We start from the raw sequence: 22,560 nt of genomic DNA, 5'->3' as shown, positions 1-22,560 counted from the left end.
GGATGCTCTAAATCTCAATATCATGCAAAAATAATTAGGTCTGATGAAGGGAATACTAGGATTCTTTGTCTCTACTGAAAATCCCACTATCCAATCAGGTAATTTTCTGAGTTGACATGGAGAGGTGAGTGACGGTACATAGCTGATGGTGGTGCGTCTATGAGGTGGAATCTGTCTGTATTACTGTGCAGGTTGCAACCAAAGGTGAAATCCACATAGGAGAAGACCACTAAAGGCCACTTGAGTGTTAGTTGTCCAACAACTAGACCAGGTGATGTCATGCAACATTTACATCAAACAATAGTGCTACTGATATTAAAAAAATATGAAGGAATAAATAAGACACACATTACTGATGGACCTGTGACATTAGCTAGTTTTTATTAAATAAAAAACTGCAATTTTCTGCAGTGTAGAACCTGATGACACCAGACAAATGGATGCCCTTTTTAACTGTATCTTGGATATAAGATCTTGGATGGCAGAAAACTTTTTACAACTTAACCAGGACAAAACTGAAGTTTTAATTGTTGGTCCTGAGGCTCAGAGAGAGAAACTCTTGTCTAAATTAGAGGCATTTTCACTATGTCCTTCGCTACAAGTGAAAAACCTGGGTGTTATTTTTGACTCTGAGCTTGGTTTTATCCCACATGTTAAACATGTAACCAAAATTGGATTTTATCATCTAAAAAATATAGCCAGAGTCGCCCTATTCTCTCTCGGGCCAACACGGAGATGCTGATGCATGCTTTTATTACCAGTCGCATTGATTACTGTAATGCCCTGCTCTCTGGTCTTCCTAAGAAGAATATTTCAACTTTACAACTTTTGCAAAACTCGGCAGCTCGTGTGCTGACGGAGACCAGAGGGTGGGCCCACATTACACCGGTTTTAGAATCGCTGCACTGGCTCCCCGTGTGTTTCAGGATCGATTTTAAAGTTCTTTTATTGGTTTTTAAATGTCTTAATGGTCTTGGGCCTTCTTATCTCTCAGATCTGCTTTTACCATACGAACCCTCGCGGACCCTGAGGTCCTCTGGTACTGGCCTTTTGATTGTCCCTAAAGTCAGGACACATGCTCACGGAGAGGCAGCTTTTCAGTGGTATGGTCCTCGTCTGTGGAACAGCCTGCCGGAGGAGCTCAGGGCCGCAGAGAACGTACATGTTTTTAAGAACAGGCTCAAGACCCACCTTTTTAATTTAGCTTTTACTTAGCGTTTATTTATTTTATGCTTATTTATTCTATCCTGTTATTCTATTATTAATTTAGGATTTACCTAATATTTGTTTGATTTTATTCTTATTCGTTTTTTAATCTTCTTATTCTATTTATATTTATATTGTATCCTGTTCTTATTTATTTTATCATTTTACCCTATATATATTGTATTGCGTCATATCTCCAGTGTTTCCTCGGAGGGCGCTCTCTGCACCGGGGCTGTGATTGACCGTGGCTGCTGGGTCTCTGGGGTCCTCTCAGCCTGGTTGGGGGGCTCCTTGGCCTCCCTCCTGCTGTGTGCCCAGCCTGGAGGCTGCGGTCTGTGACCGACTCCCGGTGCAGACGGCTCTCTGTTATAATGTTTCCTCACTTGGCTCATGCGAGCCCAGCCCAATTTTTACTCTTTAAGTGTGCGCGTGTGTGTATGTGTGTGTGGGTGGGGGTGGGGGGATATATGTGTATTGAGAGTGTGGGGAGTGAGTTGGAGGGTGGGGTGGGCTGCTTTTAACTATGTAAAGCACTTTGTGCTACATTTTCTCTGTATGAAAAGTGCTTTATAAATAAAGATTGATTGATTGATTGATTGATATTGATGGGACCCAGACACAGTTTACTGATTCATTACAGAGCCTATGATCCCTTCATTGGGTGGGTGTGGCTCAGGAGGTGGTCGATTCCTAGCTCCTCTACTCTACATTTCCTGAATGGTAAGGCTGGAAGGAAGTATTTCTACACTGGAGAGAGGCTACAGTTGTGATCTACTATGGTCCACAATGGGTAGCTGTTGTGGAGATTTGGCTAGTTTAGCATTTTGCTAGAACATCCTCTTCTAGTTTGGTGAAGTCCCTATCTTCACCCACTTATCCTGGAGGTATAAGTGGGTAACTGTTCAGAGTACCCGACCTTCTTGGAGTCCCTGGGTGGGGTGCTTGAGGGTGCTCCACCTGGGGACTCTGTTGTCCTACTGGGAGACTTCAACGCTCACCTGAGCAACGACCGTGAGACTTGGAGGGGCGTGACTAGGAGGAACGGCTTCCCAGATCTGAACCCGAGCAGTGGTCTGTTACTGGACTTCTGGGCAAACCACAGTTTGTCCATAAAGAACACCATGTTCGAATATGAGGGTGTCCATAAGGACGCAGGGTGATTTTGTAATTGCATCATCAGATCTGCGACCATATGCTCTGGACATACGATTGAAGAGAGGGGTTGAGCTGTCAGCTGATCACCACCTGGTGATGAGTTGGATCAGGTGGCGGGGGAGGATACTGTACAGACCTGGTGCACCTAAACGTACAGTGAGGGTACACTGAGAATGCCTGACAGAGGCCCCGGTCTGCAAGATCTTCAATGCACACCTCCAGCAGAGCTTCAACAGCATTCAGACTGGGAACATGTTCAGCACCTCCTCGTCAAAGACACTGCACTGAGCTGCGGCTGCAAGGTGGTTGGTGCCTGTCGTGGTGGTAGCCCCCAAACCAAATGGTGGACACCAGAGGTGAAGGGAGCCACCAGGAGTCCTATCAGGTGTGGGTAGCCTGTGGGACTTCAGAGGCAGCTCAGATGCTTCTCTGAGGTTCATCACTAACTGTAAATTTCAGACTCACCACTGTGAGTTATACTCTCAGGTAGGATGGCCTGCTTTGGTAAGTCGGAGGAATTCTCATTTCTACAGTTTTATATATAAGGCGATACTTGGGTTGCTGCCTTCTTATCTATGTTCCCTGCTTGTAATGAAACATGCTGGTCAGTATTCTCTTCGTCCGCATGGTTACTTGTTGCTTTCTGTTCCATTTGCCCGAACTGAACTTGGTAAAAGAGCTTTTGTCCATTTAGCACCCTCGGCCTGGAACAAACTGCAGAAGGAATGGAAAATGACTGAATTCATTTCATTAAGTGCTTTTAAATCTAAACTACGAATCCTTGAGGCCAAGTCCATAACATGTAACTGTTTCAATTAGATTGATTGTCATTTTAACTGACTTTTTTATTTTTATTTGAATTTTATTGAATTTTTTTTTTTTATTTGTATTCTTTCACTTATTGTTGCATGTGTGTTGTTGCTGCCTGTGTTTGAGTAATTTCTGTAACTGTGAGACATCTGCTGCTGTCTATCTTGGCCAGGTCTCCCTTGAAAAAGAGGTTTTTAATCTCAATGGGATCTTCCTGGTTAGATAAAGGTTAATAAATAAATAAATAAATGTACCGACTGTATGACTGTATACAGTCGGTATCGGACTGTAGTCGGACTGTATGAATTGAGAATAGTAGACCCAAATGCAGACACAAAAGAACGTGGAACAAAACTTGATATTAACAAAAGGTCGTTTAATAAGGCTGATTTTTTTTTAAAAAGGTGCAAGACAAAAGGCAAGGCAAACTGATGCAAAACTAAATATTAACCTAAACTGGGAGAACTAAAAAACAACATGAAGAACCCTGACATGAACCTAAACAAACCTGGAGATGAAACCTGGAAACATGGCAAGAAACAACAGATGACCTGACAAGGAATGTATGAAAACAAACACACAGGAGGTGATCAGGGGAAGCAGAAACACATGGGGAAACAGCTGACACAAATGAACATAACAACATCACAGTGGAAGAGTAAAACTAAACACATTGAACAAAGAAAAACAGGAAACAAAACAGAGTCCCAAGAAGACAGTTCAGGGGACCGACCCGGAGGTCAGCAGCACAAGAGTCCATAACTAAAGAGGTCCGGAGCTTGGCCGCCTGGAAGCAGCTGACAGCCAGGAAGTGGCCAGCGACGGTGTGCTGGACATGGACAAGTAGGATGTGGACGAGCAGTCCGCGCTGGATGTGGATGTGGATGAGCAGGCCGCGCTGGACATGGACAACAACAACCCTCAGGCGGCTTGGCAGGCGGTCGATGGTGGTGTAAACATGCACAGAAATCCTCTGGTGGCTTGGCGTGTCAAGCGCGCTGGACATGACTTGGCAGAGGCAGGACCATACGAGGCAGGATCAGATACGGGCGCTGGAGCTAGACCAGATGGCGCCATGGCAACAGTAGGCAAAGAAGTAGGTGGTAGTGCAGCAGGCGACGGCGTGGAAGCCACAGGTGGTGGAGCAGGAGGTGGCTGAATAAACTCACAAGAGCCCTCAGCGGACGCAGCAGGTGGTGAAGCTGCAGGCAATGCAGCAGGATGCTGGATGGGCTCGGCCGACCCTCCAGCGAGAATAGGAATGGGTGCAGGCACCTGCAGGACACTAGTCACTCCCACCCGAGGAGTAGATATAGGTGCGGAGGTCAGCTGTGTCTTGGTGGGCCTCACCTCAGGGACTGGCATGGGTGGCAGAGCAGACCGGAAACCAGCCACTCCCATGCGAGGAGTAGGTACAGGTGTTTGAGAAGGCCGGGTCACAGCTGCTCTGACCTTGGACACCGGAACAGGCACCGGCAAATGCTGGGCAACTGCTGTCTCCACCCGAGGAGCTGGAACGGGTGCAGGGATCGGCAGAGCCTCAGCCAGCCAGGAACCCAGAGCAGATGTTGAATGTCTTGTGGGGGATAGGGGACCCTCCTGCCAGAGATGCTTGGAAAGTCAGGCTTACTGACTCATTGGCTCATTTCTCTCAAATCAAATACAGAGATTTGAATTTTACTGTTTTAACCTTCGTAAAAGTGAAAACGTTTTTAAAGTTCTTTTTAAAGCTTGGGTATTTTTTATCACTCTGTAAAAGTCCTGCTCTGATCACATGAATATAAACATTTGTGTTTTTGTACCAAGGGGAACACTAAACAGACAGCAGTCATCAGCTTATGTCAGTGGACGATGACACATTAGTTCAGGAGTATGACCAGGAGCATCCTTCTCACTTTTAACTGATGCACCACAGAGCAGATTGTCAGTGTAGAGTTGCACAGAAACAGCCACAAGTGCAAAACACTTAAACTATAGCATTTACCACCACACGGTGTATTAAAAAGAAAGGAGATTTTTGGCCAAACCAACAAAATCTTTGCTCATCACATAATTTAGTTCCTTTTCCCAAGATTAATTTAAAGTTGAACAGTTGGAAACAATGGAGGAAAACACATAGAGCGTATCTATTTGCAATTGGGCAGAGCTAAAAACTAAAAATACCAGCTGTGCAGACATACAGAGCTATCCAAAGAGAAGATTTTGGAAGGGAAATGGGCAAATTAAAATCAGTTGTTTTTTAATGAGCAGTCACAGAACACCCTGTAAAACCTAGACATGAACTATTACATGATTAAAAGTGTAAAATGAAAAGCAAGCAACTGAATATGGCATGTGATAATAAAAAAACACGTTAGTGTCTTTGTGTACTTAGAAAATAGAGTTTAACAAAGTTTTACTAAGTCAGCACACCAGTTAAAAATAACTTCTTTTTAATTGACATTTAGGAATCACTGTACAATACCATCAACTTCAGCAATTTGTTACTACATGTATTTTTCTTTTTTTCCTGTTTTTAAACAACTAAAATATCCATACAAAAGGAATGAAAGAAGAAAAAAAAGAAGCAAAACAGAAAGAAGAAAAATAAAATAAAAATACAAAAAAAAGGCATGTAGGGAGTTTTTGTTTCCATTAATATAACTAATATATCCTCTAATAGTTAACACAGTCAAAATCAAAATCTGGCCTGCATGTTTTTATATAGTCCATCCCTTTCTTTCATCATAGTTCACATCTGCTGTCATTTTCTCCATCATGTAAATGTCCATTGTGATGTCTATCCACATGTTCATAGTTGGGCTCTCAGAAGAAAGCAAGTTTTTGTGATGGCTCTTTTTGCCTGCTGCCAGTAAAATATTAAACAAATATTTATCGTTCATCCGTCTGGCATAAGTCCAAAAAATAGAAAAATAACATAACATAAAAATAACATATTAAATAGCAGACAATTTAAGTTTATATTGCTATACTATAGCTATAACTACATTAATGGTGATTAGCCATAGCAGATACTTTTGGAGAGACTGTTTCATTTAATCAGCAACAAAATGGGCTCAACCAGATCTCGTGGAGAAACGTAAGACTCAGTTAAAATAGCTACTGAATATATGCTGTTTACGTTATCTATGTCACATTCTACTGTAATGAGTAATAATAAGAGAATCGGTAACAAATGAATAAAACTGATGCATTTATCTATTTGTGTCCACTGTCCCCTCATCCTTCTCTAAGATAAGTAACTTCAGAACAAGTAGTGCACAAAAACACCTCAGGCTAAATGGCTGTTTTAAGGGTGACCTATTTCCCAGAAAGCACCATGCCTCCCATTTTTGTGATGGATGCTTTTAGACATCCTTTCCCCCGTCCCCTCACTTGCTCATGGATGAGAACAGTTGCCAGTGTGTGCTTGGATGCTACAGTGTGCCACACTGTTGCCACCTGGCATTATTTTAATTCACAGGAACACAAAAGAGGAGAATGAGTGCAAAGATTGGACAAAGACTTGTTTATACACAACCTCTTTTCTGGCATTTTCTGAGATTTTTTTTTCATTGGGGTAGCAAAGCACAGGGTAGGTACAAGAAGAAAACAGGTCAGATTGGTAAAACTGGTTTAGGATTAGGCATCAGATATAGAGATTGAAAATGTGACGTCACTCAGGGGTAAAACCGCAAAGGATTCTGGGAACTCGTGGCAAGAGGTACTAGCGCACGCAGGCTTTCAATTGAAATCAGTCACACAGCGATAAAAAGAAACACAAAAATGTCAAGAAGCTGTTGTATTATTAACTGCAACAGCCGGTCGCATGACAGCCACGGGAAGCCGACGGGTAAAGAGATCGGTTGTTATCGGATTACGTCGTTGAAGAGAAATTGTTCGAGCCGTGTTTCCGAAGTAACAAAGAGGCGACTGGATTGCAGCCATTCAAAGACCAAATATAACGTCCCAGAACACTCCAGCTCACAGGTTAGTCTGCTCCAAGCATTTACACAAAGGTCAGTCTGCTGTTGTAGTTAATGCGTCATTTTTCTTAACATAATTGGTGATATAGGTTACAAGCAAGTCTGGCGCTGAACAGAAATTGTCGCGCTATGCTCCTTTGTTTATTGTGCATAAATAGTGAATTGTCCTGACACAATATTGTGTTTCGCTTCTGTTATTATGGTACATTGACAAAAACATATACTTTTATTCACAGGATAAAACAGTTGTTTTGTATCACTAATTGTCCAGTACGATTACAGCATACAATATTATTGTCACTGCTACATTTCTGTTATGCTACCAGAAATTATTTCCACTACTAATTAATTACCGTTGAGCTCAAAGGTCCTATTAATAAACGGTTAAGGAATGTGTATTTATGACGATTTGTGAGACTGGTAAACTTATGATATGTACGATGGTCTTTACTTTCTACACGGTGCATTTCAAGGTCCTGCACCCATCCGTCGGTAAACTGTACCTGGGCTTGTTGCAGTGACCTGAAGTTACTAAACTTCATGAGTGTATGCACTCACTCCAAGAACCGTATAAGTGATCATCCTTAAGTGATCAAGATGGCGCCGAGTATGGCAGCCTCGTCGCGAGCTCCCCCAAGCAACGGCTTTCTTCTGTGTTTAATTTTACTTTTCCTTTATTTTTTCACGAGCAGCACTTGTCTCCTTGTGTACGACCGACAAACCTTACTGGACATAAAAGACGGACTTTCTTATAACTTTCCGGAGTTCAAGTTTTGCAACACGGACGCTCCGTTTGCAGACCCCCCATTCATCTCACCTGAGACGCCTTTGTTCTCTGGCCCTGGAGGCCGCAAACGCCGACGCAGAGGGAGAAGATCTGGCGTTCTGGTTCGACTGAGACGGCGCACTTACAGACCACCGTTACCCAGTTTATTACTGGCTAATGTGCAGTCTCTGGAGAACAAGCTGTGCGAGCTTCGGGCACGGATCTCATTCCAGCGAGAGATGCGGGACTGCTGCGTGATCTGCCTCACAGAAACCTGGCTATCGGACAAGGTACCGGACTCCGCAATACAACTACCGGGGTTCTCCGTGCATCGCGCGGACAGGTCACAGGATCTTACTGGGAAAAGCAGAGGCGGTGGTGTGTGTTTCATGATCAACAACAGCTGGTGTGATTATGCTAACGTGCACCCGGTCAAATCCTTCTGCTCACCGGACCTGGAGTACCTGATGATTAAGTGCCGGCCATTCTGGCTACCGAGGGAATTTACAGCAGTGATTATTACGGCCGTTTACATTCCCCCACAAGCCGACACTGACCGAGCACTCAGGGAACTGTACAGCGCGATCAGCAGCGAGGAAACCGCACACCCAGAGGCAGCGTTTATCACAGCCGGAGACTTTAATAAGGGAAACCTGAAGAAAGTCTCACCAAAACTCCATCAACACATCCTTTTCAACACACGTGGAAACCGGCTACTCGACCACTGTTACACCTCTTTCCGGGATGCGTACAAAGCCCTCCCCCGCACCCCATTCGGCCAATCAGATCACTGCTCCATCCTGCTCCTGCCCGCCTACAGGCAGAAGCTGAAACAGGAAGCTCCAACCCGGAGGGCGGTGCACTGTTGGACGGACCAATCGGAGTCTGCGCTGCGGGACTTTTTTGATCACGCGGACTGGGAAATGTTTCATGTGGCTGCTAGGGACATTGATGAATACACGGACTCAGTCTGCGGATTTATCAGGAAATGCGTGGAAGATGTCGTCCCATCCAGAACAGTTAAATCCTTCCCAAATCAAAAACCCTGGATTAACGGAGATGTTCGCGCGGCACTGGCGGCACGGAACACCGCCTTTGCCTCCGCGAACACATCGGACTACAAACACGCACATTACCAACTCCGGAAGACGATCAAAGCAGCCAAACGTGAGTACAGGGACAGGGTGGAGCAACAGTTTGACAACCCTCGGAGTATGTGGCAGGGACTAAACACGATCACAGACTTTAGAGGGAAAACCAGCACACCGCAGACCACGGCCTCTCTGTGTGAGGATCTAAACGTATTCTATGCTAGATTCGACACAGCGAACACCATGAGACCGGACAGTGTGCGCACCGCGGATGACGTCAGTGCGCACACTGTGTCTGAGGAGGATGTGCGGAAGTGCTTCAGGAAGGTGAACGCGCGCAAAGCTACTGGTCCGGACGGGATTCCCGGCCGCGTCCTCAAGTCATGCGCGGCTCAGCTGGCTGGAGTGTTCACACACATCTTCAACCTTTCCCTCTCTCTGTCTGTAGTCCCAGCCTGCTTCAAAATGGCCACCGTCGTCCCTGTACCCAAATCCTCCACCATCTCCTCATTGAACGACTGGCGACCTGTAGCCCTGACCCCCATCGTAAGCAAATGCTTCGAGAAGCTGGTCAGGGACTTCATCTGCTCTGCACTACCCGACTCACTGGACCCTCTACAGTTTGCATACCGCCACAACAGGTCCACTGATGATGCCATAGCCCTGACACTACACACTGCCCTGTCACACCTGGAGAAGAGAGACACGTATGTGAGGATGCTGTTTGTAGATTACAGCTCAGCATTCAATACCATCGTTCCCTCGAAGCTGGACAGGAAACTGCAGGATCTAGGACTGAGCAGCTCCCTCTGCAGCTGGATCCTTAGCTTCCTGTCTGACAGACGCCAGGTGGTCAGACTGGGCAGCATCACCTCATCCCCCGTCACACTGAACACTGGTGCTCCACAGGGGTGTGTACTGAGCCCTCTCCTGTACTCTACACCTACGACTGCACAGCCACTAACAACTCCAACATCATTGTGAAGTTTGCAGACGACACTACAGTGGTGGGTCTTATCACCAACGGTGATGAGACGGCTTACAGGGAGGAGGTCAGCACCCTGACCCACTGGTGTCAAGACAACCATCTCACCCTCAACGTCGCAAAGACAAAGGAGTTGATAGTGGACTTCCGGAGGTGCAGAGAAGTACACACCCCCATCACCATCAACGGCGCTGCTGTGGAGAGAGTGAGCAGCTTCCGGTTCCTTGGCGTACATCTGGCTGAGGATCTTACGTGGTCAGTACACACAAACAAAACAGTGAAGAAGGCGCAGCAGCGCCTCTTCTTTCTCAGGAGACTGAAAAGATTCGGCATGAGCCCCCGCATCCTCAGGACCTTCTATCACTGTGCCATTGAGAGCATCCTCACTGGATGCATCACCACCTGGTATGGCAACAGCACCGTCTACAACTGCAAAGCTCTCCAGAGAGTAGTGCGGTGCTCTGAACGGATAATTGGAGGTGAGCTTCCCTCCCTCCAAGACATCTACAGGAAGCGCTGCCTGAGGAAAGCGGGGAGGATCATCAAGGACTCCAGTCACCCCAGCCATAAACTGTTCAGACTGCTTCCATCAGGAAGGAGGTTCTGCAGCATCCGGTCCCGTACCAGCAGACTGAGAGACAGCTTCTTCCATCAGGCCATCAGACTGCTGAACACGTCATAGACACCTCAGCTTCACTACTGGAACTTCAACATTATGCACTCCATACTGTACAGTAATGCCACTTGTTTTGCACATATTCAACTCTGTATATTTTATATATTTTATTATTATTATTATTATTATTATTTTATTTTATTTTTTTACTATTTAATTTGTAAAAATGTGTATACACACACACACACACACACACACACACACACGTAGGAAAATATTTAGTATACACATCCAGAAATGCATACACTATTATATATTGTACATATATTTATTAGTTTCAGGTTGGCCATTCTTGTATTTTGCTCGTTTGTGTTGTTGTGTTTGCACATCTCTGTTGCTTGTGGGGCTCGCACACAAGAATTTCACTCGCATGTGCTGTGCCAGTGTGCCTGCACATGTGATGTGACAATAAAAGTGATTTGATTTGATTTGATTTGATAATTATAAATATGAGCGTGGTGAAAGTTGGGCAGCACGCTAACGTCTTTTGTCCCTCTGTGTGCTCGTAAGGATCTAACCCTTTCACACCTTTGATTTTTTTCCTCGTATCTTTTCTTTGACTTTTCATCAAGTCGGCATTGTACACGTTTTGTACATAACATTTTGGGGGGCAAAGAAAGAGCAAGAATTTATTGGAACCGAAGAATGAACGTTTTGTGGTGCTGCAAATGCTTGCATTTGATGCGGTACTTGGATTGTTTTGCCACGAGTTACCGGCATGCAATGCGCGAAAGTCACGTGGTCTGTCAATCTCTATACTGAAGAAACGTAAGGTTTAGGTCAGGGCTTTGTGTCTGTGGTAGTGATGTGTCGGTCACAAACGAAACGGCTCTTAGAGGCGGATCTTTGACATGAACGACGTGAGCCGGCTCCTTATCACGAGCCGTCACGTGTTTTTTTTTTTTCTTACTCTCTCTCTCTCTCTCGCACTTTTTTCCCGCTTCATTCTGCACGCCAGCCTTGTGCTTTGCGCTGGGCAGAGGGGGGAGGGGCGGTAGTTACACTCACAGTAGCACAGGAACAGAGCGGGAGGGAGGGAGAGAGAGAGCCAGGGACAACAAGGTCACATTAGAAAGGTATAGTAATCATCCACAACTATTTTCAGTTGCAGATGATAAAGGATTCAGAAAGTTTATTCATGCAGGTCCATATGACAGAGAATGTGCATCTTCTTTTTGTTTTCATATTTTAATTTATATTTAATTGTGTTGTGGTTTGCAGCGTTTTGTTGCTTAAACCTATTTTCTGCACATTCCAGCACATAAAATAAAATATTTTTTGTGTTTACACTCAGTCTTTCAAATAGATGCAAGTAAAACACAGCAGAAAATAAATAAAGTCAAAGACTCAGCGTTCCTGTTGCTCTATTTTCACCTGTAAAGCAGGAGTGCGGTAGTGCATTTACATGCACAAATTGGAGTCTATTAGATAGATATGATACAAACCACTGCAGCACAGTACCTGTAATACCTACAGCATGTTCTAATCGCTCTAATAGGATATTATGGTCGACAGTATCGAACGCTGCACTGAGGTCTAGCAGGACAAGCACAGAGATGAGTCCACTGTCAGAGGCCATAAGAAGATCATTTGTAACCTTCACTAAAGCTGTTTCTGTGCTGTGATGAGCTCTGAAACCTGACTGAAACTCTTCAAATAAGCCTCTGCAGATGATCTGTTAGCTGTTTGACAACTACTCTTTCAAGGATGTTTGATATAAAGGAAGGTTGGAGATTGGCCTATAATTAGCTAAGACTGCTGGGTCTAGAGATGCTTTTTGAGTAAAGGTTTAACTACAGCCAGCTTGAAGGCCTGTGGTACATAGCCGATTATTAGAGATAGGTTGATCATATTTAAGATCGAAGAATTAATTAATGGCAGGACTTCTTTGAGCAGTTTTGTAGGAATGGGGTCTAAAAGACACGTTGATGGTTTGGAGGAAGTAATTATTGAAGTTAACTCAGAAAGATCAATTAGAGAAAAAGAGTCTAACTTAACATCAATGGTACTAAGAGTAGCTGTAGATAATATTACATCTGTGGGATGATTATTGGTAATTTTTTCTCTAATGATAAAAATGTTATTTGTGAAGAAGTTCATGAAGTCATTACTAGTTAACGTTAAAGGGATGGTTGGCTCAACAGAGCTCTGACTGTTTGTCAGCCTGGCTACAGAGCTGAAGAGAAACCTGGGGTTGTTCTTATTTTCTTCAATCAGTGATGAATAGTAAGATGTTCTGGCTTTGCGGAGGGCTTTCTTATAAAGCAGCAAACTATTTCTCCAGGCTACATGATGATCTTCTAAATTAGTAAGACTCAATTTCCACTCCACCAGAACACTACTCTGTGGGAGTAACGTACTTCAGTCATATTGATCCAGGTGGAAGGTTAGGAAAATAAAACATTCATGCCAGTCGAAATAATGACCCATCTTTCTTCTACAACCTATTTTCATTAGAGTGCAATTCAACCAACATCATCAGTGCTGGACACTTCAATACAGTTATCAGTCCCACACTCGACCGGTGACACTCACCTGGTAGCTTAAGACTTTGGTGTTCCACAGATATCATAAAACAATATATGAATCATTATGGTCTCAATGACAGCTGGAGGAAAAACAACCCTTCATCCAGAGACTTATTTTTCCATCAATCCCTCTCACGCATTGCTTTCTCTGTCTCAGTAACTCCCTTACAACAATCCACTCAATCATACTTAGTGAATGGGATTTTTCAAAACACTTTCAATATTATTAATATATTTAAAACCTTTTATAGCCAGCTATACTCTTCTGACCACAACCCAAAGTAGAAAACTTTCAATGAAAACTTAGATTGACCCAGACTTTCCAAAAAGCAAGCAGACATGTTGAATGAACCTGTTACTATAGATGAACTCCATAAAGCACTTAGTAAATGCCAAATATGAAATCACAATGGATTTCCGGCACAATTTTATAAATACTTCTGCCAAATCATGTTGTCATGATCCCACAGAGTAATGACACAAATAATACCAAGCGATATTATGACTCTCCAACTAAAAACTAACCAACATATCGCTCTCTCTCATTAATAAACACAGACATTAAAATAATCACTAAAGCTATAGCTACTAAAAAAGAAAACGTTACCCAAACATGAATACATCCAGAACTCTCTGCCCCCCTCTCACGGACAATAACCATATCCAACTTCTTAATAGCAATGAACTGGTCTGCATTGGTGCATCATATCTTTATTCTCTTCCCCCTCCTGCCCCCCCCCCCCTCTTTCTTAAATAGATAACTATCATATCTGATATCATATCTCACAGTACAATAATATTGAATGGGTTGCATTGTTGTATTTTGTCATGTTTCTCAGGTCTTTGTCTGAATTTCTACGAACATTATTGCTAAGGATTGTCTTATTGCATTGGAGTCACACTGGGTTAAATATGTACACTTGGGTTTTAAGGGGTATTTATTATTTTCTTCTTTTTTTGGGTTGTATGGAAGCCCCAGACGCAATTTCTTGACAATGACAATAAATAAATAAATACCTAAATACCAAAATCAAACCAGCTTCATGAAAACCTGAAATGACAGATTAATCAACTTCATAACTTACCTCTAAACACCATACCATAATAATCATGCTAGCATTAGATGCAAAAGAGGAGTTTGATAAAGTTAACTGGACACTTCAACCTACACAGACTGGCTTTTGGACGCTCAGAGAAAAACACTGTGCACTTCACCCAGGTAAATATAGCACAAAACCAACTCAACGTGTATTATTGTAGGCTCTGCCTTACAATGCAAAGCGCCTTGAGGCGACCGTTGTTGTGATTTGGTGCTGTATGAAAAATTGACCTCAACCATTTGTCAGTTTTAGTCTCTCTTTCCTACATTTCTGCACTAAAAAAAACAAACTACATTACAATTAGTGTAACTCTGACGGCCTGGTGGAATGCAAACAAAATGTCCAATCTATAATCAAATCCAGGATTACCATAACAAATAATCCACTACTTCCCTCCAGATTAACTGAAGAGACCATGAAAATCACTCACCCCAGAAAAATAACCTCCAAACTACAATTTTCCAATATTGATGTATCTATCATGTGTTGTATATCATCATACAAATGGGGAAGTGACCTGGAGTACTCTTCCAGCGCTGACCTCTGGACAGAAATGTGCAGTAACATTTTGTGACCAAAAATGCACACTTACTATTTACACTTTATAAAACAATTCACAGGACCCACCTCAAAGGAAAATGTTTCAAATGGCTTTGGGTAGCATTGCCACTCGTTCACAGTGCGCTTCAGGGAGCTCAGGCAATGACTTTCACACCACATGGGTGTGTCACCCAGTCCTATAGTTTACATGGCTGTGACTGAGAGATTATCCAGAATCCCTGCATCTCCAACACTGTGCTTCATTGTAGGCTGAAACCATGCACATGTCCACATGTTTTGAATACTACAGTATGTTTTAGTTAAACAAATAAATACCTTGGCCCCACCTTGGAATTCCTTTTTAATGTATTGATTAGTGTTAACTTATTTTAATTCATTTTTTTATCCTTTCTCCCTTTTTTCTTCTTTTTTCCCCTCTTGCTGATTTCTCAGCATCTGTGTGGGTTAGACCGAGACCACATGCGGACCAAGTGATTTAGGAAGGCAAGCCAGGTCACCAATGTAGATTCATCATCAACTAGATCAGTGTCCTTCTCCCCTAATAAACAGGCTCCCTCCTTAGGGTCTGGGGGCAACCCGAGGCAGTGCTAAGTCATCTAGAACAGAGCAGTGCAGTACCACCTCCCGGTGGGACATGCCCGGAACAGCTCACCCAGAGGAGCCCAGGAGGCATCCTTGTCAGATGACACACCTCAACTTCCTGTTAAAAGGGAGTTTTTCCTTCCCACTGTCGCCAAAGTGCTTGCTCACAGGGAGTCATATGATTGTCGGGTTTTGCTCTGTATGTATTATTGTAGAGTCTACCTTACAATATAAAGCAGCTTGAGGCGACCGTTGTTGTGGTTTGGCGCTGTATAAATAAAACTGAATTGAAAATTGAATTGAATTAAATGTTCGTAGTAGTAATAGTAATGGTGATGGTGTTATTACTGTGGTTATTATCCTCGTAGCCAACAAACATGACATACAACACATATACATGTTTTGGCTTTGTTCTTTGTGTTTTCATCTTTTCCAGTTGCCTTCTTTCTTGTTTCTGTCTATGCACACCTTTTCCTGTTTTATGTTCATACAATGTCCAACGAAAGAAGAGAATGACATGGGAGAGACAATAATTAGTGTAAATAACAGAGTTCAGGTCCATCCCTATCTGTCAGATGGTCATACAGGCAAACACAAGCAAGCATGCATTTGCACACTCATATTTACACATACAAACACTTTGGTTTCTCTGGCAACCGCTACGGGAATCTTTGCCCAGTAGAGCCTCTCCTCCACAGGAACAGCTCCTGTGTTGGCAGCTCTCACAGATAGTTGCAACATTGTGTCAACATTGAACTTTTCTCATAGCTTTGCTGTATGATGCTTTTAGGGGGCCTTGCTCACATTCGCTGTGTGGCAACATCATGGCAGGTCAGTGAGGCTCTCATATTTGATGACAATGAGGATGGATTAGATGAGGAAGTTTTAGAAGCTGAAGTTGACACGGAATATAATCTGACCCGACCAAGAAAGGATTGATGAGGAGGAATCCAGTGATGAAGAGAATGGCCACGCAGAGGTTGATCTCACATTCAAGTGAAAGAATGGGAACTTATCCCCACCCGAGAATGAAGGTAGGCTTTCAACTGAAACTGTCATCAGGACTGATGACATCACATCCTGCTTTGAACTGTTCTGGACTCAGTCCTGAGTCAAAGCCATACTGGTAAACTTGACCAACTTGAAGGGGAAACAGCTTTACAAAGATGATTGGGAGGAGGTAAGTCAGAAAGACATCAACGCATGCATGAGTCTTTGATTTGAGTGGTGAGTACAGATCCAGAAATGACTCTACCAGCAGTTTATGGGATGCAGAGTCCACTCGGACAATTTTTTCAGGCCATCATGTCACTCCAGAAAATGTACATGTTGTTACGGGTGATTTGCTTTGACAGATACAAGACCAGGTCGTGGTCAACAAGACAAAAATGGCTGTGATGAGAGAAGTTCAGTTGGTTCGGTCTGGTTGCTTTAGGGGACACTGCCCTTTCAAACAGTATATGCCAAGCAAGCAGTGTAAATGTGGCATAAAGGTTTTGCAACATGTGATGCCAGGATGTGTTATGCTTGGAACATGTAGGTTTATACTGGGAAACCCACTGATAGTGTTGGTGAAAGAACCAGGAGAGGTTTGTGGTTCTGGAGACTGATTGGAGGTCTCAAGGGACAGTTCCTCCATCTCCTATGCTCTTAGTCACAAGCTGAGTCAGAAGGCAGTATGGTTTGGGGATAATTTACTCTTTACACAAATAGGTGTAAAAGTAACGCAGGTGTTACTTTATGTGACTGTATAAAAACTTGAAATGGTTTCAAAACAAATATTGATGCAAACTTTCAGCCACAGTGGTCTCTGATGATCAGTTTACTATGTTTCAACTGATCCTTCTTAGAGTGAAAATAATCCAAAAGTTAAACTCAGATTAATGAGACATGCAGAAACTGTAAAGTTCACAAGAACATAAGTTGATACAAAGATCTAACACAACAAGTGGTGATAATGTATCTATTGTTATAGTTTTTTATGATGAGTCTTAATGGAATGGTTGTTTTTGAAATTGTTTAACACCAAATGAACACAACGTTCAATAGCTTATCCCACATAACCTCTCCACTCTCCTATTTTATTTGTTTATGTCTCATGCTTTTATGATTCTGTAAACTTCTTGCTTTTATTCTACTGTGTACAGCAACCTTCAGTGTTTTGAAAGGCGCTTTCAAATAAAATGTATTATTATTATTATTATTATTATTATTATTAACGTGAGGGTTAACGGTGCCTCCTGTGCAGAAGCAGAGTTTCTCTTTCTAGTAATCTTTGAGTATAATTCCAACACGTCCCACTAGTTTTGGTTTTTAAAGTCTTTGAAATCTTTTCTTCTGTACTGTGTAGCTCTTGAATTTCTTCATGATACTTTAAGAGAAATAATTCTGTTGACAACCAACAAGTCCAAAAGTAACAATAAATACTTCCTAAATCACCCCGGAGTGGTTCCTATCTCCTTTCTGCTCTACCTGAGCACTTTATAGAGCCTGCCTCATTCACACAAGCACTTTCTGTCTATGCTTTTTTCTTCTAACAGTCACCCACATTCATACTCCAGTGGACGCATCAGAGAGCAACTCGGGTTTAGTATCTTACCCATACAGACTGGGAGCTGCCAGGGATCAAACCACCAACCTTCTGATTAGTAAATGACCTGCTCCATTGCACAAGCCAGAGCCAAGCTTAAAACACCTGGTGGTGTTTCCCAGGTGGTCCATCATTCAAGTTCTAAGCAGGCCCAACCCTGCTTAGCCAATGAGATAGGGCGAGCTCACAAACAGCCAGTGATGTTCTCTCCAGAACATCACTGGCTGTTTATTCTTATAATGAAGACATGTCCCATAATGTCACTGTGTTTACAGATTTAGGTCAGCTCCACATGAGCAACAACTGGGCCATACACACGGATACACACATGCACAAGCACACAGCTGGACAAACAAAGCCGGAATGACAACAACTGGGAGTCACAACAACTAACGCGATGCCATTTTGAAGAGGGAGAGCCCGGCTACATGCCACAGCATCAGCAGCTCATGTTTAGCATTTAACAACAGTACAAAGTACATGAACACACACTGATGACAGGGAACGCGGGTGCATGCAAAGACAAGTGCGTCAGACTTTTGGGCTAAACCTTTAATAACACTGTCAATATTTTCAATCATGCTTAGGCTATTAAACATGTCTTGAACTATTTTTAGTCCCCTCAAAGAATACTAAAAATACCAAAAAAGATAACACCTGGTTCATTATCAGAGACTCTTTTGTTGCAATAAAACACAGTGTGTATAATAAGGTTAAAGCTATAATTGTATTTCTCACATCAGATTAGAACCTTGACAGTTTGAATCAACCATATTTTGTTAAATATTCATGTTTCTCAAAGATAAATGAGTGTGCATAAAAGTCAACCCTCTGCCTGTCTTATCATATGGGACTTTCCAAAAAAATGTCATCAGTGCCAGTTTAGACAGACGATTCCAGTGATCCCAGCTCCAGCCCAGAGAGTTCAGTGCAGCATTAAGTGCAACAAGCATTTCCACAGCGAAGACCCTTTGTGTGGCAGACAAGGACACACATTTCAGACCATAAGAAAGGGCACAGCAGGACACAGAGCTGCTGGCCTTTTCTGGCTCTCTCTGCATGACTAAAGCATCCGGCAGCCGGCCCACCCAAATATATTAGTACTGCACCGTCACTGTCAGTGGGTGTCAGCTGAACAGCTGGAACGACATGCACTCACGCAAAGCGTACCCAGTCCCATCCAATCCGGAATAACACACTACCACTTACCTGTGGTGGAGTGCAGACTTTCCAAACTCCAATAGCGAGACAGGACCCCCCTCAAAGTGCCGCCCAAGCTGCCTCCTCCTCCTCCACCTCCACCCTTGCATACACCCACTCCGAGACCTCCGTCCACCATGCCGTCCACCCCTCTGCCTGTTGGGCTCCCGCCGTCTGATTCAGAGCCCGGTGACAGCCCAGAGCTGCCACTGCCGCTACTACCACAACTGCCCCCTGGCAGCGGCACGCCCCCCTCCGAGCCCTGCTGAGTCCGCATCCCTGTGTGGAAACCCAACAACAAGGGGTGGAGGGAAATGTAAAAGGGGAGTGGAACTAAGAGAAAATAAAGAAAATGAAGAGAAGCGGCTAAGTAGATGGTTTATTCTCCTGGCAAGCGGACAGCACAATGGAGGAGGAGGATGAGGAGGAGGAGGAGGTAGCCTTTTGGCTGGTATCTGCTGCGGTATTTGCTGAGGTAAGCTTCAGCTGTCAACTTCCCGCTTTCTCCTCCCATGCACAGAATAGAAGAGCCGTAGCAGCGCTCCACTCCACCCTTGGATTCTCTGCTCCCCAGTGATACAGCGCTCGTCTCCTCTCTTTCTGTTCCTGCTTCTCTTGCTCTCTTTATCAATTTGAACGCTGCTTCGCTTCCTTACATTAAATCACACAGTCATCTCCCTCTCCCCCTATCGCTCACTCTGTTTCCAGGCTCACATCAGTAGGGGTCCTGCAGGGGGGTTTCTGCATCTCGATCGTGTCATTTGCCTGCTACAGATAGCCTGGATGGCTCACTAATGGTGCAGAATCCATTAAGGTTTCCCTCCCGCAGTCTTATATAGTCCCCTGCTCTCCAAAACATACGACAAAGCAGAAACATATGCACATGCACACACTCTATATTCTGTTGGTTTTCAGGAATGATTTTTTTAAGCCAAACTGGGTTTCCTACCATTGTAAATAAGGCATAGTATACACATGATGCTGTTTAATATAGAGAGTTATATCAGAGGTGTGAAACAAACGGACCCTGACTGAACAGGTCAGAACTGTTCGGTCCAAAGACTGAAAACTGCAGAGACACGCTTTCTACTTACACCAAAAAGGAAGTGCAACATATGAAATAACTACAAGAAATTTGCAGTAATTACCAAGTATTTCATATATCAATACTAAATCATTAGTCTCCATAGCAGACTGAAAGGGCTCAGTATCTTTTCATTTGTAACTGTAGTGTCTATTGATACTGCGTTTAAAGTTCCCTGAACAAAAATGTAAATAATCCACCTGTTTAGAGGATACTTGCACCAAAACCCCAGCGATGTCCAGCTGGGCAGAAAAGTGTCCGTTTAAAAGGAAGACAGAGTGGGCTGGGTGACAGGCCAGCTCAAGCTCCTGCAGTGAGGGCACAGCAACTGTTGCATGTGAACATCATTTCTTTTATTTTTATTTATTTGACCCAAAAGTTCCCTTTAAAGAGATCAAACTGTGACCTTTTGAGCATAATTAATGCATTTATATCCTAATAATAGCAGAGTCTAGAAAAAAACCCAACATAAACAGATTTTTCTAAAGATCAAACCAAACTTCAGATGATAATATTGTGCAAAAATGTTTTAGGTCATTTGAAACTGCAGCTTCAAATTCAGCGATAAATAAAATAAAACATTCATTTGCGAGATTCCTTGAGTCGAGTAAGGGTCTCGTGACTTCAGAATGACCTGAATGATTCTGTTGCATCCTCATATGTACATGAATGATTACCAACCCAACACTGACACATTTCAAACTAAAGACAAGGTAAAATCAGACATCACTGGATGTGGTACCTGGTCTCAGAGTTCAGTGCTTTGACCCAACAGCCTGTGTAAACAATTCAAATGTATCAGTGACGGGGATAAAAGACAATGGCATGGGAGTGAAAAGGGCTGATGTTAAACTACACAGCAATGTCAAACATACCCATACAAGCTCGGAGCAAGTGTGGATGCTTCTCTGCAGCAAACCTAAAACTAATATACATTAGTATAAATGCTGGAGAGGAACATGACATACTGTTCATATATCGGGAATAAGAAAATATATGGATTTTAAAAACTACTTTTCTTTAGGACATAATGGAAGACATGTTAAATAAGTAAGAAGGTAATAAAATAAACAGTTAATTTAATATTTTTAACCACTGCTGTGCTTCAAAACATCATTATAGACCTTCAATAGCAGCCTCAGATGAGTGCTGCTTTTGAAAGTGAGACTGAAAAGGATAAAAAATCTGTAATTTGTTGAGTAAAGTTTTGATTATTTTTCTAACAATCTGCTAACAAATGGCAATTTCATAATAGATCGATAGTTGTGAGTAAAGCTTCTTTAGTTTGGTTTGTTCCTCTGCATTTTAAAAATAGGATGGAATCCAACCTCACCTCAGAGAGCTGTTAATGATCAGTGTTGGTCAAGTTACTTGAAAAAAGTAAATGGTAAATGGCCTGTATTTATATAGCGCTTTACTAGTCCCTAAGGACCCCAAAGCGCTTTACATTTCCAGTCATCCACCCATTCACACACATCCACACACTGCTGATGGCAGCTACATTGTAGCCACAGCCACCCTGGGGCGCACTGATAGAGGCGAGGCTGCCGGACACTGGCGCCACCGGGCCCTCTGACCACCACCAGTAGGCAACGGGTGAAGTGTCTTGCCCAAGGACACAACGACCGAGACTGTCCAAGCCGGGGCTCGAACCAGCAACCTTCCAATTACAAGACAAACTCCCAACTCTTGAGCCACGATCGCCCCACAGTAATCAGTAACTAATTACTGATTACTTCCCCAAAAAGTAATCCCGTTACTTTACTGATTACTTATTTTCAAAAGTAATTAGTTACTTAGTTACTTTTTAAAAACACGATTTACAACCTGAGTAGGTGATAAAGCGATAGATCTTTCAGCCCAATTCTACCTTTTCTGCATAATCCATCATACAAAATGTAATCAAATGGAAAAGTCTCTTTTTAAAACTTGTTTTATTAGTTTTAATCTTTTAACTTTATGCATCAAGCAGAGATTTAATTATCTGCAACATTCTCTGACTGGAAGAAATTTGTTTAACATTTAAACCTATTTTCTGCACATTCCAGCACATAAAATAAAATATTTTGTGTGTTTACACTCAGTCTTTCAAATAGATGCAAGTAAAACACAGCAGAAAATAAATAAAGTCAAAGACTCAGCGGTCCTTTTGCTCTATTTTCACCTGTAAAGCAGGAGTGGGGCAGGCGGAGGTTTGCCCTGGTGCAGGTGTGCCGCGGTCAGTGGAAGAATCCGCGAGTTTCTCTGTGAGTTTCCCATCA

General features: G+C 43.0%; 1 protein-coding gene across 2 annotated transcripts in view; it reads right to left on the bottom strand.

Moving 5' to 3' along the window:
* The window catches only part of arhgef4 (Rho guanine nucleotide exchange factor (GEF) 4), a 110,021-nt gene that overhangs the window by 56,031 nt on the left and 31,430 nt on the right, over positions 1-22,560 (bottom strand). The window contains exon 1 of one of the 2 annotated variants that reach the window (XM_004572072.5): positions 19,225-19,897. The exons of the other annotated variant lie outside the window; for it this stretch is intronic. Within the exon in view, the coding sequence (XP_004572129.1) occupies positions 19,225-19,492 (268 nt within the window). The 5' untranslated portion in view covers positions 19,493-19,897. Of the gene's footprint in view, positions 1-19,224; positions 19,898-22,560 lie in introns of those variants that run through there. 2 annotated transcript variants of the gene reach the window in all.

The sequence above is a fragment of the Maylandia zebra genome, linkage group LG9 (genome assembly GCF_041146795.1).
Source record: "Maylandia zebra isolate NMK-2024a linkage group LG9, Mzebra_GT3a, whole genome shotgun sequence".
Lineage (NCBI taxonomy): Eukaryota > Metazoa > Chordata > Actinopteri > Cichliformes > Cichlidae > Maylandia > Maylandia zebra.
Note: the sequence above shows the minus strand (reverse complement) of the source record. Positions and strands in the feature narration are given on the sequence as shown.